Source organism: Nerophis ophidion, linkage group LG25 (assembly GCF_033978795.1).
Source record: "Nerophis ophidion isolate RoL-2023_Sa linkage group LG25, RoL_Noph_v1.0, whole genome shotgun sequence".
NCBI lineage: Eukaryota > Metazoa > Chordata > Actinopteri > Syngnathiformes > Syngnathidae > Nerophis > Nerophis ophidion.
This window is the reverse complement of record NC_084635.1, coordinates 1375642-1392182: the sequence shown is the minus strand read 5'-3', so window position 1 is coordinate 1392182 and position 16541 is coordinate 1375642. Positions and strand designations below refer to the sequence as shown.

At 35.2% G+C, this 16541-nt stretch overlaps 1 protein-coding gene across 4 annotated transcripts in view; it reads right to left on the bottom strand.

The window, feature by feature from the left end:
• The window catches only part of acsf3 (acyl-CoA synthetase family member 3), a 119054-nt gene extending 105162 nt beyond the window's left edge, over window positions 1-13892 (bottom strand). For all 4 annotated transcript variants that reach the window (XR_009804301.1, XM_061887523.1, XM_061887525.1 and 1 more), the window contains exons 1-2: window positions 13811-13892; window positions 7820-8624 (exon numbers count right to left, since the gene is read on the bottom strand). Coding sequence is in view for 3 of the 4 variants with exons in the window: in XM_061887523.1 (XP_061743507.1) it covers window positions 7820-8533 (714 nt within the window). In the remaining variant the exon portion in view is untranslated. The remainder of the gene's footprint in view (window positions 1-7819; window positions 8625-13810) is intronic.
• Window positions 13893-16541: the final 2649 nt, after the last annotated feature.

The following is a 16541-nucleotide window of genomic DNA, read 5'->3' as shown; positions in this document are numbered from 1 at the left end:
TTAACCTGGGTTCGATTAAACCCTAGGGGTTCATTCAGTCGGCCTCAGGGGTTCGAAGGAGCCTCCATTCAAACCTGGCTAAATAACAAGTTCAATGTTTTATTATTATAATTAAATGACAGCTATCATTTCCATGAGATTATTTTCTAATGTAAGTGTTTTGGCACGCTTACAAAGACAAAACAAAAAACATTGTTTTTCATGAGCTTTGTACAAGGTGGGGTTGGAAATAATTTGTACCCCTTTCAGATATCGCAATTAGGTCCCACTAAAACATTTACATGTTGCACAATGAGATGTAAACATTGGATCATGTGTACGTTCCCGTAACTTTCTGTTTGTAAAATATATCTATTAGTATTTCTTTAATATAGTAACATCATTAAATCAACAAAAAACATTTTATTTTTCACTAAAGAAGGGTTTGGTGGATGCACATATGAAACTGGCGGGGTTCGGTACCTCCAACAAGGTTAAGAACCACTAACCTTACTAATAAGACAGGAGATTTTTTAAACACTTCGCTCCCCAATTACTGTACTAGACAAACATGTAGCAATCTTGAATGTGTAAGGGGACCATAAGGCAAGCAGATAAGAAAGGGTGAAAAAGAAAAGAAAAAGAAGACGGCGGGACTGATGCAAAAAATAGATATGCCATGATTCTTAATTGATAAAAAGAAAAAATTATTAAAAAAGAAAGGTTTTATTTAGATTTTTTAAAAATCTGTCCTGTCCAGCCATTTCAGTAAAGGCTTAGGTAGAATTGTATCAAAGAAAACCATGTTTCTTTGAAGTAACAGACACTTATCAGAGCCAGTAATCTGTCTTATGAAGGAACGTAGGTAATTATAGAACTGGCACCCAACGTTACTAAAAAAGGATTGATTTTGATTCGAGAATCGATTCTGAATCGGATTGTTACTACCAAGAATCAAATCGAGTGGTGCCCAAATATTCACAGCCCTAATCATTATTACATTATGATCCCTGTAGTTTTTATTGTTTATTTTCTTAGTTTAAGACAGGCCCGGGCAATAATTTGACTCGGAGGGCCAAATTTAGAGGAAAAAAATGTGTCTGGGGGTCGGTAAATCTATTTTTAGGAACACTAATACAAAACCTCACAATTAGTATATCATTTCTTCAGTCAATGGTCAACAAAATAAACTAACAGTTTTACATAAACAAACAGATGTAAATTCATAAACAAACAGTTATACATTCATTAATAAAATAAAAAAATGTTGCAGACCTAAAGGGTTTAGCCTGAAGTTGAACACTTATTGCGCCTAAACCTATAAACAAGGTCAAGTACAAGATGAGCTTCCAAAAAATATGAAATTTCCTTTTCACAACATATTATAAATACACATTGTACACAACATAAATACTGTTCAATTATATGCACAGTAAAGGGATGTGAAATATCCGTACAATTGACCACTAAATGGTAACACCCCAATAAGTATTTCAACGTTAATAAATTACTTAATAAATGACCAAGTCGAGGTCATCTACCTCATATATACATATACATACATACATACACATAATATATATATATATATATATATATATATACATATATATATATATATATATATATATATACATATATACAGTATATAATTTATATTTATTCATTTTGTCGTTTATCTTCACGTTGAAGGTGTTTTAATGAATATACATGCATGTTTAACACATAGATTCCTAAAATTCATGAAGACAGGAATATAAATTGGTGTATTACCTGATTCTGATGACTTGCATTGATTGGAATCAGACAGTATAGTGCTGATAACGTCCACCTTTTGCCGTATTAAACAGAAAAGTTCCTCTTTTCTGTCTAATACCACATGAAAGTGGTTGGTTTTTGGCATCTTATTTGTCCAGCTTCCATATTCCTTTTTATACACTTTACAAGAAATACATTGGCGGCAAACTCCGTAGCTTGCTAGCTTGTTTGCGCTGGCTTTCGGAGACTCTTATTTTGTTAGCGCAGGCGCGATGGAGCGGCGCTTTTATTGTGAAGACAGGAACTGTGCGATCAGTCTTTAGGCTTTTGACGGGAAGTACGGTTGAAATAAAAAGTGTCTTTTTTCCTTTACACTTTTGATTGATTGATTGAAACTTTTAATAGTAGATTGCACAGTACAGTACATATTTCGAACAATTGAACACTAAATGGTAACGCCCCAATAAGTTTTTAAACTTGTTTAAGTCGGGTTTTATGTGTGACGGTCATGTGACCGCCTGGCTCTGTTTGATTGGTCCAAGGTCACCAGTGACTGCATGTGATTGGTGAAACGCAGGCATGCGTAAATCCTACTTTGAAAAACCAAAACAAACATTAACAGATCGATAAAAAAAAGTAACGAGTAGTGAGCTGAATGTAGATAAATGGAGCGGAGTAAAAGTAGCGTCTCTTCTCTATAAATATACTCAAATAAAAGTAAAAGTATGTTGCATAAAAACTACTCTTAGAAGTACAATCCATCCCAAAAGTTACTCAAGTAGATGTAACGGAGTAAATATAGCGCGTTACTACCCACCTCTGATACAAACAATTATACTTCCATTATATTTATATCCCAAATTTAGTTTTAAATTAACATTGATCATAGTATTAACTACTGTGTTGATTCAAGAGTGATATATTTTTCCATTTTTCCAATAATGTCTGATTAAATGCTAAAAACTTTATGATAGACCGCCTTAAAAATGGAAAGGAATTTTACATTGTTTTACTGAATGAGACACCCAGAATGTACATGTAATTAAGAATGTGGGATTTACAGCTATGAATGATAAAACACTGAATATTGACAACATATGAACGTCACACCCCCTCTCCATCGACATATTTTACAATCAAGCAAAATGCAACAAAAATGCAGAAAACACAGCCAAATATGAACGCGAAGGGTAAAAAATAAACCCACCTATAATCTGATGTATCTGATGTATCGCTAAGCTTTAGAACTTTGTTGTAAAAACCTCCTTCCGCGTCTGTCCCTGACACCCACATTTCAGGGTGGACGTTCTGGAAACACTCTGTGGAAACGCTTACATTACCATAGTAACTAGGATATTACCATAGTAACTAGGATATCATGCAAAAGAGCAGATTCCAACGATTGAAATACTTTGTATAGTTCAAGACTTACTGTCATTTGAAAACATCACTGCACATCACAACGGGCAGCTACAGTTTCCATTTTAAAGATTAAAAAAAAATATTTTGGGATTGCCCGGCGGACCAGATTGAAAAATTTGACAGGCCTTAATCTGCCCGGGTATGATGTAGACCAGGGGTCGGGAACCTTTTTGGCTGAGAGAGCCATGAAAGGCAAACATTTTAAAATGTATTTCCATAAGAAATAAATAAATGTAGAAAATAAATAAATAAATAAATACATACATAAATAATAAATACATATATTTTTTTCAAATAAATCTAATTAAATAAATACAATTGTTTTTTAACACTGAATACAACTAAATGCATGAATTTTTAAGTAAAACCAACATTTTTAGAGTATAATAAGGACCTCATTCTTTTGAATAACATTGTTATTTTGAAGCTAACCAATAATAAATGAAATACATCTTAGCATTAATGCGACTTCTTGAACAGGTGCGGTAGAAAACGGACAAATGTATTAAATTGCATGAGGATGTTTTATATTTTGAACGTTATTTTTAACACTGCGATTACCAGCGGAATAATTAATTACGTATCCTGTTAAAGGGGAACATTATCACAATTTCACAAGGGTTAAAAACAATAAAAATCAGTTCCCAATGGCTTGTTGTATTTTTTGAAGTTTTTTTTTCAAAATTTTACCGGTCTCGGAATATCCCTAAATAAAGCTTTAAAGTGCCTTATTTTCGGCTCTCTGCGAAGACACTGTCCATTTCCCTGTGACGTCACACAGTGCTGCCAATGTAAACAAACAATGGGAATACCACAGCAAGATACAGCGACATTAGCTCGGATTCAAACTCGGATTTCAGCGACTTAAGCGATTCAACAGATTACGCATGTATTGAAACAGATGGTTGGAGTATGAAAATATTGAAGAAGAAACTGAAGCTATTGAGCGAATAGCTATTGACGCTATTCATAGCCATAGCATGGCCGAATAGCTGCGTTAGCATCGCCGGTAAAATGTGCGGACCAAACGATCAGGACTTTCACATCTCTTGACACTGGAGCAACTTAAATCCGTCGATTGGTAAGTGTTTGTTTCGCATTAAATAGAAACATAATATAGTTGCAAATGCATCTGCAGGTTATCCATACATCTCTGTACCATGTCTGCTTTAGCACCGCCGGTAAATAGCATATTAGCATCGATTAGCGTAGCATGTTAGCATCGATTAGCTGGCAGTCAACATCAACAAAACTCACCTTTGTGATTTTGTTGACTATGGTTGCAAATGCATCTGCAGGTTATCCATACATCTCTGTGCCATGTCTGTCTTAGCATCGCCGGTCAAATGTGGAGACACTCTGGCACATTCAATGGGGGTCTGGCGGCAGACACTTTGGCATCTTGGGGCCAGTGGTGCAACTTGAATCTCTCCCTGTTAGTGTTGTTACACCCTCCGACAACACACCCACCAGGCATGATGTCTCCAAGTTTCAAAAAAATTGTCAAAAAACGGAAAATAACAGAGCTGAGACCCGGTGTTTGTAATGTGTTGAAAATGAAAATGGTGGGTGTGTTACCTTGGCGACGTCACATTCTGACGTCATCACTAAAAGACCGATAAACAGAAAGGCGTTTAATTTGCCAAAATTCACCCATTTAGAGTTCGGAAATCGGTTAAAAAAATAGATGGTCTTTTTTCTGCACCATCAAGGTATATATTGACGCTTACATAGGTCTGCTGATAATGTTCCCCTTTAAGTCATTTCAGCTAAGATTGATCTGAGAGCCAGGTGCAGTCATCAAAAGAGCCACAACTGGCTCTAGAGACATAGGTTCCCTCCCACTGATGTAGACAAAAGCTCGGAGTTCGTGCCTAATGCCAAATATTTTCAAAAGTTAATTATTGCATATTGTTGTAATGTGTGGCACCAGGAGACAAGAATACGTTGACAGTCTAAAAGAAACATGTCTTCTTTCATTCGTTATTCCTACAGCTTTATGCATTTATATGCATAAAATCTAAATATTAAAAATCAATTCGCAATTTTGGCGATACATTTTTTTTTTTCTGAAAAATTGTGCAGCCTTACTTACCACAGACATATTTTCAATATATTGCATAAAGTCATCCCAGAAAGTTTTATATGAGAACCCACTTTCCCTACCTGCCGTCATAACAACTTTTAAAACACTCTCCTACGCCTCTTTATATTTGACAATTTGATCAGAGGTGCAAATGAAATGTGTGCTGCACTGAGAAGGAAATGGGCAATTATGTTCTCTGTCCCTGATCAAAATAAGGTGGTAGAATGTTTCCTGTAAATTGAAATTGCTGTGTACCAAGAAAACCCTCCCTTAATCATTCGCTGGCCACGGCGGATCGAGCAGACAAATGAAGATCTGACTTCACTCGGAATGATTTGATTTTCCACACTAATGGACAAGTGGGTCAATTTGACTTCAAAATACACAGCAACATCTTTGTGAGATCTTTAATGGCATAAATTAGTGCTAATTAAGAAAGCCAGACTGGAACAAAAGAGGAATTATGCTAATCAAAGTGCAGATACTTTAGACGGGTATGTGTGTGTGTGAGTGTGTGTGTGTGTTTTGATGTGGAGATGTCTCCACGCATTTCTTGAACTCACAAACATGATTCGATTTAATATGTTTCAATGTGTTAATGAAGGGGACCTCTCTCCTTCACGCCTGATATATTTTGTGGGAAATGACAAATGACAACGTGAGGCTTCTAAAATGTTGGGAACATTTAGGACACACACTATATTTGGGCTGCTATTAACCACTATTTTCATAGTTGACTACCTATCTAAACATTTAGTCGAATCGTGGGATTATAAAGCGAAATATTTTCCGAACTATAAGGACTTAAAATCCTTTTTGTTGACAAAACTCAACAATGCGCCTTACAACCTGGTGCATCTAATATAGGGAATCATTTAGTTTTTGCTTACCGACCTCAAAGCCATTTTATTTGGTACATGGTGAAATGATAAGTGTGACCAGTAGATGGCAGTCAAACATAAGAGATACGTGTGGACTGCACTATGACGGCAGTCACACACAAGAGATACGTGTAGAACACAATACGACTCAGGTAAACAACACCAACATTTTACTGTATGTGTTCCATTGAAAATATAGAAAATTACACACGGCGCTTAAAAATGTATCAAAATGTTTAAGTACAACTTTTGTAAGCTATGAAGCTGCACCGCTTGATAGATTGTCAGCAAATAAAACATACAAGTTATTATTAGTTAATTTTTATGGTGTGTGTATAAGGTAAAACATTACATGACGTTTTGTTTCGCAATATTATGCAAAAGAAACGTTTCTTACCTTATGGTACCTGCTGATCTGTAGTTGGGATCTGCATAAGTCCAGTAAATGTGTGCGAGTCCGCCTTTGAAGTCCGTGGTGACACGGTTGTCGATAATTTTTTAATTTTCCTGAAGGAACTCTCCTGAAGGAATCAATAAAGTACTATCTATCCATCTAAGCTTCTTCTTTTTCTTTATCTTCTTGTTTTGAGACATTCATCCTCCCAAATTTCAGTGCCCCACCCGAAAATCTCCCGGGGAAACCATTCACCCGAATTTTAACACTGTTACAAATTTGCGCCACACTGTGAACCCACACCAAATAAGAATGACAAACACGTTTCAGGAGAACATCCGCACCGTAACAGGACATAAACACAACACAACAAATACCCATAAACCCTTGCAGCAATAACTCTTCCGGGACGCTATAATACACACTCCCGGTACCCCCCTATCCCCCCACCTTAACCCCCCCCCCCCCCAACCCAGCCCACCTCAACCTCCTCATGCTCTCTCAGGGAGAGCATGTCCCAAATTCCAAGCTGCTGTTTTGAGGTATGTTAAAAAAAAGAATGCACTTTGTGACTTCAATAATAAATATTGCCATGTTGGCATTTTTTTCCATAACTTGAGTTGATTTATTTTGGGAAACCTTGTTACATTGTTTAATGCGTCCAGTGGGACATCACAACAAAATTAGGCATATAATGTGTTAATTCCACGAATGTAGTGGCTAATTTCTGTCCTAAATCTGTTTTGGGTAACTTTCACCTAGATACATTGAGAAGGACACGACATAAGAGGTCAAGTCCCGCTGACCAAGTTGGGGGGGTGACACGACATGAGAGGTGAAGTCACCCTGAACATTGTACAGTTACATAAGTTGTTATGAAAGAAATCAGGTAATCATGAAGCGTATAAATAAGAAGGGAAGAACAAGCCTGTTGTGCGCTCTTCTTAACTCCTTTCACGAGGGTTCACCACCTTTCGTCTCCGGAGACACTGTCTGTTTTCATATCGATTCAATCCAACTTTGTACTATCTGATTGTGAATAATTAAAACTGCTGTAACAAAATCTCTGTTGTTCCTGTTTAAGATTTGGACTTTTCGACCACATGCAATTGGCTACCACGAGCGGGATGAGGCCCCGGGTTAAATCCCCGACATTTCTACTACAGGTTGATATCAGAATGGGTAATTAAGAGTTGGACAATATCGGAATATCGCCAAAAAAGCCATTATCGGACGTCTCTGTTTGAAATAGTTTAAATAAATGACAATAATTCTAGCAGAACAAAAGAGATCACGTACCATTGCCTGGATGCTACTGTGCGTATGGACAACACCCTTCGGCCTTCCTGTAGTACCACTGGTGTAGATGATCATGGCTGGTCCATCAGCCCTCTCTGATCCGACCTCTTCCATGTCTTGGACGTCATCTTGGTTTAAAGCGCTGAGGTTGGAAGTAGGCGGAAGTTTGATGCAAGGCAAACCCAGCCTTTGTGCCAGGGGCTCCAAGTTCTCAGCATAGGGGTGTCCCGCCAGCAGCAGTGCACTCTGGGAGTCTGTGACGATGTACTCCAGTTCAGGCGGTGGGTGTTTCAAGTACAGCGGAACCGCCGTGCCACCGCTCATCCAAGTAGCCCACTGGGCCACCGTATAAGAAGCATCATTAGCGCACAGAAAGGAGATCCGTTTCCCTTCCAGGCACCCAAAGTCAGAGTCAAGCGTGGCGTTGATTGTCCTTGCAAGTCCCAAGCTGCTGGCATAAAGTTGCTTGTAGCTGTGGCTGCCGCTACTATCTATTATGGCTGATTTCTCTCCAAATGTCAAAGCTTCAGTAAATACTGGCTTCCGGTTAATCCTCGATGAGGGAACTCTTGTCCATCTATGAGCTTTCTTCTGGACGGTATGTCCTCGAAACCACCGTTTTGCATCAGATGAACACCAATGAATGTCAAGGGTTGATTTATTGCAAGACTTCCACTTCAGGAAGTGACGAGCAGCAAGAAATCCTGACAACATGGTAGAGGTGGCTTGGTCAGATCATCCAGGCTGTAGACATCATGATGGATGGCATCGTCTCTGTCTTACGGATTTCACGGCAGGATGACAGCTGGTGAGTCACAAGCAAAAAAATGTTTTCAATGTGGGGATTGATTAATTGGAAGGAAACATTTTTTTGCAGCCTACTATGGAGGTTAGTTTGTGTTTTTGGACGCGGCATTTATGTAACTGAAATTTTTGCGTTTGGAAATTTGCGAACTGAATCAAATTACGCTGATCATTTCATTAAATCAAAATACGAGAACAAAATGTGTGCCTTTAAAAATCGTGTTATAAAATTCAGTGTAAAAACAATTGTTGGAGAAATATTTGTGGCTTCAGATCTCAAGATCTTTTTGTATTTAAAATTATACTGACAATTTCTTTTAATAAAAATACAGGAATAACATGTGTGTTTAAGAAATTCAGATTGTTAAAATACAGTGTAATACATTTTAGAGTGTAAAACTTCAGTGCAAAAAAAGACTTAAAAATACTTCACATCAAATTATACTGACAATATACTTTTGTGCAAATACATGAGCAAAATGTTTGGGTTTAGAAATGTACAGTAGTTTGGAAAATTCAGTGTAAAAAAATGTTGAGTGTAAAAAATTTGGTGCGTAAAAATTCAGTGTAAAAAAAATGTACATTTGTGTCTTTATTACAAAAGCTTTTTGGATACTGAATTTATGTAATTGATTTTTTTGTGTCAACTGAATCAATTTATGCTGAGAATATCATTAAATACAAATTTGTGAGAAAAATGTGTGAGTTTAAAATTCAGTTTGGTAAAATACAGTCTTTTATAATTCACTGTAAAAACAATCAGTGTGGAAAATGTCAGTGTATGGAATTATACATGTATATCAAATTATACTGACAATTTCATTGAAAATAAAAATACAAGAATAACTTGTGTGTTTAAGAAATTCAGATTGTTAAAATACAGTGTAATACATTTTAGAGTGTAAAACTTCAGTGCAAAAAAAGACTTAAAAATACTTTTTTTTTTACATCAAATTATACTGACAATATACTTTTGTGCAAATACATGGGCAAAATGTTTGTGTTTAGAAATGTACAGTAGTTTGGAAAATTCAGTGTAAAAAAATGTTGAGTGTAAAAAATTTGGTGCGTAAAAATTCAGTGTAAAAAAAAATGTACATTTTTGTCTTTATTACAAAAGCTTTTTGGATACCGAATTTATGTAATTGATTTTTTTGTGTCAACTGAATCAATTTATGCTGAGAATATCATTAAATACAAACTTGTGAGAAAAATGTGTGAGTTTAAAATTCAGTTTGGTAAAATACAGTCTTTTATAATTTACTGTAAAAACAATCAGTGTGGAAAATGTCAGTGTATGGAATTATACATGTATATCAAATTATACTGACAATTTCATTGAAAATAAAAATACAAGAATAACTTGTGTGTTTAAAAAAATCAGTTTCGTTGAAATACAATGTTAAAAAATTCAGAGTGTAATAATTCAGTGTGAAAAAGACTTAAAGATACTTGTTTTAACATTAAATTATAATGAAAATATAATCATATTATTATTTTTTATGTCATTGGCTGAAATAAATAAATAAATGAAAAATTAAAATAATGAATTTAATGCAAAGATATGTGCAAAATGAATAGAAAGACACAAACTAATCTCTGTAGTCTACACTTCAAGTTAAAAATTAAAATGAAAAAAAAAAAAAAAAATTATACAGGAATACAAAATTATCCCCACCCATCCATCCATTTTCTACCGCTAATTGTAAAAAATATTTGTAAAAACATCAGTGCATAAGACTCACTTCAGGTAGGAATCAATCATTTCATTGGCTGGTTCTAAGAAAGGATTGATTGCCTCAGTCTCAATTTACCTGAAGTGGGTCTTTTGAAGCAACAAATAAGTCTGCACTAAATTTTTTTAAACATTATTTTTTTACAATAATTGTTTACACATTAATTTTCAAACATAGTATTTTTAACAAACTGAATTTTGGAACACGCTAATTTTCCCTCACAAATGTTTATCCACTTAAATTGTTGCCATAATTCAGTTTCCAAAATTCAAAGGCAAAAAAAAAAAAAAAAGCTTCATAATATCTGTGTAAAAAAAATTGCTTTGGAAGTAGAGTGTGGGCTTGCCCATTGAGGCAGTGGTGCTGCTGCTGTGGCATGATGCCAGTTGCATGATCACGAGTGCTAATGGTGTTGTTTATGTATGTATAGATTTAACATTTATGTATATACAAGTTCATTAAGTTTGTACATACAGTGAACGGGTAGTTCTAGCTCACAGTAATTTATGATTTAAAGAAAAGCGGTGGGATTAAGTAAGTGTAAACTTATTCTCACTCATTTTCAAATATGTAAAAAAATAAAAATAAAAAAAGAAAGAAAGTCCATTGCTCATTTCATTTATTTATTGTTTTCGTTTTTTATTCTCCATTGTTTTCACTTTGTTATAATGGCTGTTAAGGCTATAGCACTGTATTGGATCAGGATTACACTTGTTTTTTTTTAATATTTGAAATAAAAATATATCAAATCAAATAGCAAAAGACACAAATTCATCTACATAGTCTACACTCCAAGTTATAAATTAAAATGATAATACATATATATATATATATATATATATATATATATATATATATATATATATATATATATATATATATATATATATATATATATATATATATATTAGGGCTGCGAATCTTTGGATGTCCCACGATTTGATTCAATATCAATTCTTGGGGTCGCGATTCGATTATATATCGATTTTTTCGATTCAACGCGATTCCCGATTCAAAAACGATATTTTTCTAATTCAAAAGGATTGTGTATTCATTCAATACATGGATTTCAGCAGGATCTACCCCAGTCTGCTGACATGCTGGCAGAGTAGCATGTCAACTTTTATAATTGTAAAGGACAATGTTTTATCAACTGATTGCAATAATGTAAATTTGTTTTAACTATCAAAGGAACCAAAAATCAGACTTATTTTATCTTTGTGCAAACATTGGACACAGTGTGTTGTCCAGCTTATGAGATGCCATGCAAGTGTAAGCCACTGTGACACTATTGTTCTTTTTTATTTTAATTTTTATAAATGTCTAATGATAATGTCAATGAGGGATTTTTAATCACTGCTATGCTGAAATGATAACTAATATTGATACTGTTGTTGATAATATTCACTACTTTTGTTTTGTTCTGTGTGGTGTTTGTGTCTCCTCTCAATTGTTCTGTTTATTGCAGTTCTGAGTGTTGCTGGCTCAGCTTTGCTTTTGGAATTGGATTGCATTGTTATGGTATTGTTGTGTAATGGTTTGTTGGATTGATAAAAAAATAAAATCCATCCATCTTCTTCCGCTTATCCGAGGTCAGGTCGCGGGGGCAGCAGCCTAAGCAGGAAAGCCCAGACTTCCCTCTCCCCAGCCATTTTGTCCAGCTCTTCCCGGGGGATCCCGAGGCGTTCCCAGGCCAGCCGGGAGACATAGTCTTCCCAACGTGTCCTGGGTCTTCCCTGAGGCCTCCTACCGGTTGGACGTGCCCTAAACACCTCCCTAGGGAGGCGTTCGGGTGGCATCCTGACCAGATGCCTGAACCACCTCATCTGGCTCCTCTCCATGTGGAGGAGCAGCGGCTTTACTTTGAGTTCCTCCCGGATGGCAGAGCTTCTCACCCTATCTCTAAGGGAGAGACCCGCCACCCGGTGGATTAAACTCGTGATCTTATCCTTTCGGTCATGACCCAAAGTTCATGACCATAGGTGAGGATGGGAATGTAGATGAATCGGTAAATTGAGAGCTTTGCCTTCCGGCTCAGCTCCTTCTTCACCACAACGGATCGGTACAACGTCCGCATTACTGAAGACGCCGCACCGATCCGCCTGTCGATCTCACCATCCACTCTTCCCTCACTCGTGAACAAGACTCCTAGGTACTTGAACTCCTCCACTTGGGGCAGGGTCTCCTCCCCAACCCGGAGATGGCACTCCACCCTTTTCCGGGCGAGAACCATGGACTCGGACTTGGAGGTGCTGATTCTCATTCCGGTCGCTTCACACTCGGCTGCGAACTGATCCAGTGAGAGCTGAAGATCCCGGTCAGATGAAGCCATCAGGACCACATCATCTGCAAAAAGCAGAGACCTAATCCTGCAGCCACCAAACCGGAACCCCTCAACGCCTTGACTGCACTTAGAAATTCTGTCCATAAAAGTTATGAACAGAATGGGTGACAAAGGACAGCCTTGGCGGAGTCCAACCCTCACTGGAAATGTGTCCGACTTACTGCCAGTGATGTGGACCAAGCTCTGGCACTGATCATACAGGGAGTGGACAATATATATACAGACATATATGTATATATACAGACATATATATATATATATATATATATATATATATATATATATATATGTCTGTATATATATATGTGTGTATATATATATATATATATATATATATATATATATGCGTGTATATATGTATAAATGTCTGTATATATATATATATATATATATATATATATATATATATATATATATATATATATATATATATATATATATATATATATATATATACTTCTATACACACACACACACACACAGGGATACAAAATTGTATCCATCCATCCACCCATCAATTTTTTACCGCTTGTCCAAATCGGTGCCATTGTCATATAATATTTTCAACCTTTGTAAATGCTAAAGTGCATCATGTGAATGGTAGGAGGGTGCATCTGGTGCAATAAAAACAAATAAGCAAAATATGAAAAACATTATTAACAATGCAGTTCCATAACAATATATATATATATATATATATATATATATATATATATATATATATATATATATATATATCATCGGAGCTTTAAAAGTAGTTTGCTGTAACTTTTTTAGAGCTGGAGTTTCCTCACTTTGACTGCATTTGTGCTCGCAACAATCTAGTGTAGGAAATGTTAACATGATAAAAGGTCATTTTTATATCAGATTTGTTTGGGTTTGCTAACAATGTGCCGAGAAAAAGAAAGGACACCCCTGCTTATTTATAATTTACAGTAAATTATTCACTAAGAGTCGACATTTAACAAGGCAAAAAAAAAAAGAAGGAAAAGGAACAGCGGGGTGTCTTTCGTAAAGCATTTATATTTAAAAATAAATGTATAAAAACACCGCAAAGCTTCATTTGACGCCGTCTTGTGTTTTTATTTGAGTTTAAAATCACCTCACCTTCTAGCCGCTGTGTTGTGAAGGACGGTGCACCACTCAATGCTTCCGGCAGGAAACACCGACTCAGGATTCTACAGTTCCCTCCAATTCTTATATCGCCTTCCCCAGGAAATAGACCAGTCAAGTTCTGATTTAAAGAATACTTTAGATATCTAAATATGAATTATTTTTTTTTTTCAAAATTATCAAACTGCTATGTTTTAAATACTTTTTCATAGCATTTCCTTTATTGCTTTACAATAGAATAGAATAGAATAGAATAGAATAGAATAGAATAGAATAGAATAGAATACAAAGTACTTTATTGATGCCTGGGTGAAATTCAGCACCACAGTTTGCTCAAAATAAACAATAAACAATTAGGTATTTTTTACATGTGAATGTTATCAATACAGTCTATTATACAGCATTACTCACATGTGAATAATATAAATACAGTCTATTATACAGCATTATTCACATGTGAATATTATAAATACAGTTTATTATACAGCATTATTCACATGTGAATAATATAAATACAGTCTATTATACAGCATCATTCACATGTGGATAATATAAATACAGTCTATTATACAGCATTATTCACATGTGGATAATATAAATGTCGTAGTGGTTTGTGTTGTGGTTTGTGAAGCCCTTTGAGACACTAGTGATTTAGGGCTATACAAATGAACATTGATTGATTCACATGTGAATAAAATAAATACAGTCTATTTTACAGCATTATTCACATGTGAATAATATAAATACAGTCTATTATACAGTATAATTCACATGTGAATAATATAAATATAGTCTATTATACAGCATGATTCACATGTGAGATATATAAACACAGTCTATTATACAGCATCATTCACATGTGAATAATGTAAATACAGTCCTTTACACATCATTATTCACAAGTGAATAATATAAATACAGTCATTATACATCATTATTCACAAGTGAATAATATAAGAACAGTCTATTATACAGCATTATTCACATGTGAATAATATAAATACAGTATATTATACAGGGCTTCACGGTGGCAGAGGGGTTAGTGCGTCTGCCTCACAATACGAAGGTCCTGCAGTCCTGGGTTCAAATCCAGGCTCGGGATCTTTCTGTGTGGAGTTTGCATGTTCTCCCCGTGAATGCGTGGGTTCCCTCCGGGTACTCCGGCTTCCTCCCACTTCCAAAGACATGCACCTGGGGATAGGTTGATTGGCAACACTAAATTGGCCCTAGTGTGTGAATGTTGTCTGTCTATCTGTGTTGGCCCTGTGATGAGGTGGCGACTTGTCCAGGGTGTACCCTGCCTTCCGCCCGATTGTAGCTGAGATAGGCGCCAGCGCCCCCCGCTACCCCGAAAGGGAATAAGCGGTAGAAAATGGATGGATGGATGGGTATATTATACAGCATTACTCACATGTGAACATTATAAGTATATATCATATATATCATAAGTATATATATGTATATATCATATACACTGTATATGATATACTGTATATTATACAGTATATGTATATATCATCTATATCATAAGTATTTGCACTACTGATGAAACACTCTTTGTTTACAGTCATATCCTATTTAAAAATAACTGGAACTACGGTATATATTATTGTCATTTTAGTAGGTAGACATATTTATGTTGCACTTTACTGTTTATGTCTTCTTTTTGTCTACGCATGGGAGAGTGCGAAACAAATTTCGATTCCTTTGTATGTCTTTACATGTAAAGAAATTGACAAATAAAGCTGACTTGACTTGATATTATACAGCATTATTCATATGTGAATAATATAAATACAGTCTATTATACATTGAAGTACAGTCAAAAAGGAACATATGCATTATACAGTCTGATGGCTGTCATTGTTATTATTATTATTACTACTATCACATTTTTGTTTTATTTCTAGTCCCGATGGGTGGGTGCATTGGGTTTATTGTTCCACTCAAAAATTATATACATTAAAAATATAAGTTAGCTCTGCTGCTTTTGTCCAAATCAAAAAATATGTACACAATATACAGATTTGACACATTTTAATATTTGCTATACGAAAAAATAGATACAACATACATATATGTATTTATTTATTTCATTATGATTAATTGTTTTAAATTATTTTTGACCTTTTGTGGTACGACTGCTGTTGTTTTGTTGTATTGTCTTCTTGTAATTATTATTGTAACTTTGTTTGTGCCGCCCTCTTTGTCAGGTCACTCTTGAAAAAGAGATTTTAATCTCAACGAGTCTTTACCTGCTTAAATAAAGGAAATTGATCATTCTATATGTATTTATGTACTTATTCAGGGCAGTGCACTATAATGAACAATTTGATTTACAGGCTGTAAATTAATGAGATTATGGCATAATTTATATCTGTAGTCACAAAACAGAGAAAAGGAAAGACAGAATGACAATAGGACAACAACATGTGAAAAACAGACACAAAAAATAAATAAATAAATAAAAAATGAAAAACAACCTGAATGGGAACTTTAAAACAATAGTTTAAGATGTTTTGTGAAATTCTTTAATATTTATTGTGAGGCTGTGCCAGACGTGACTTTCTTGGAGTCTGTCCTCAGTTTAATTCATGCATGTGGAAAACTATTCTTAAAACAGCTGTTCTTAAAATCAACAACATTTTGAAAATCGAGCATTTGTTGGCTCATGATCAAGGATTTGTATTAATGTTTTTTTTTTCAAATAAAATGTTAAATATTG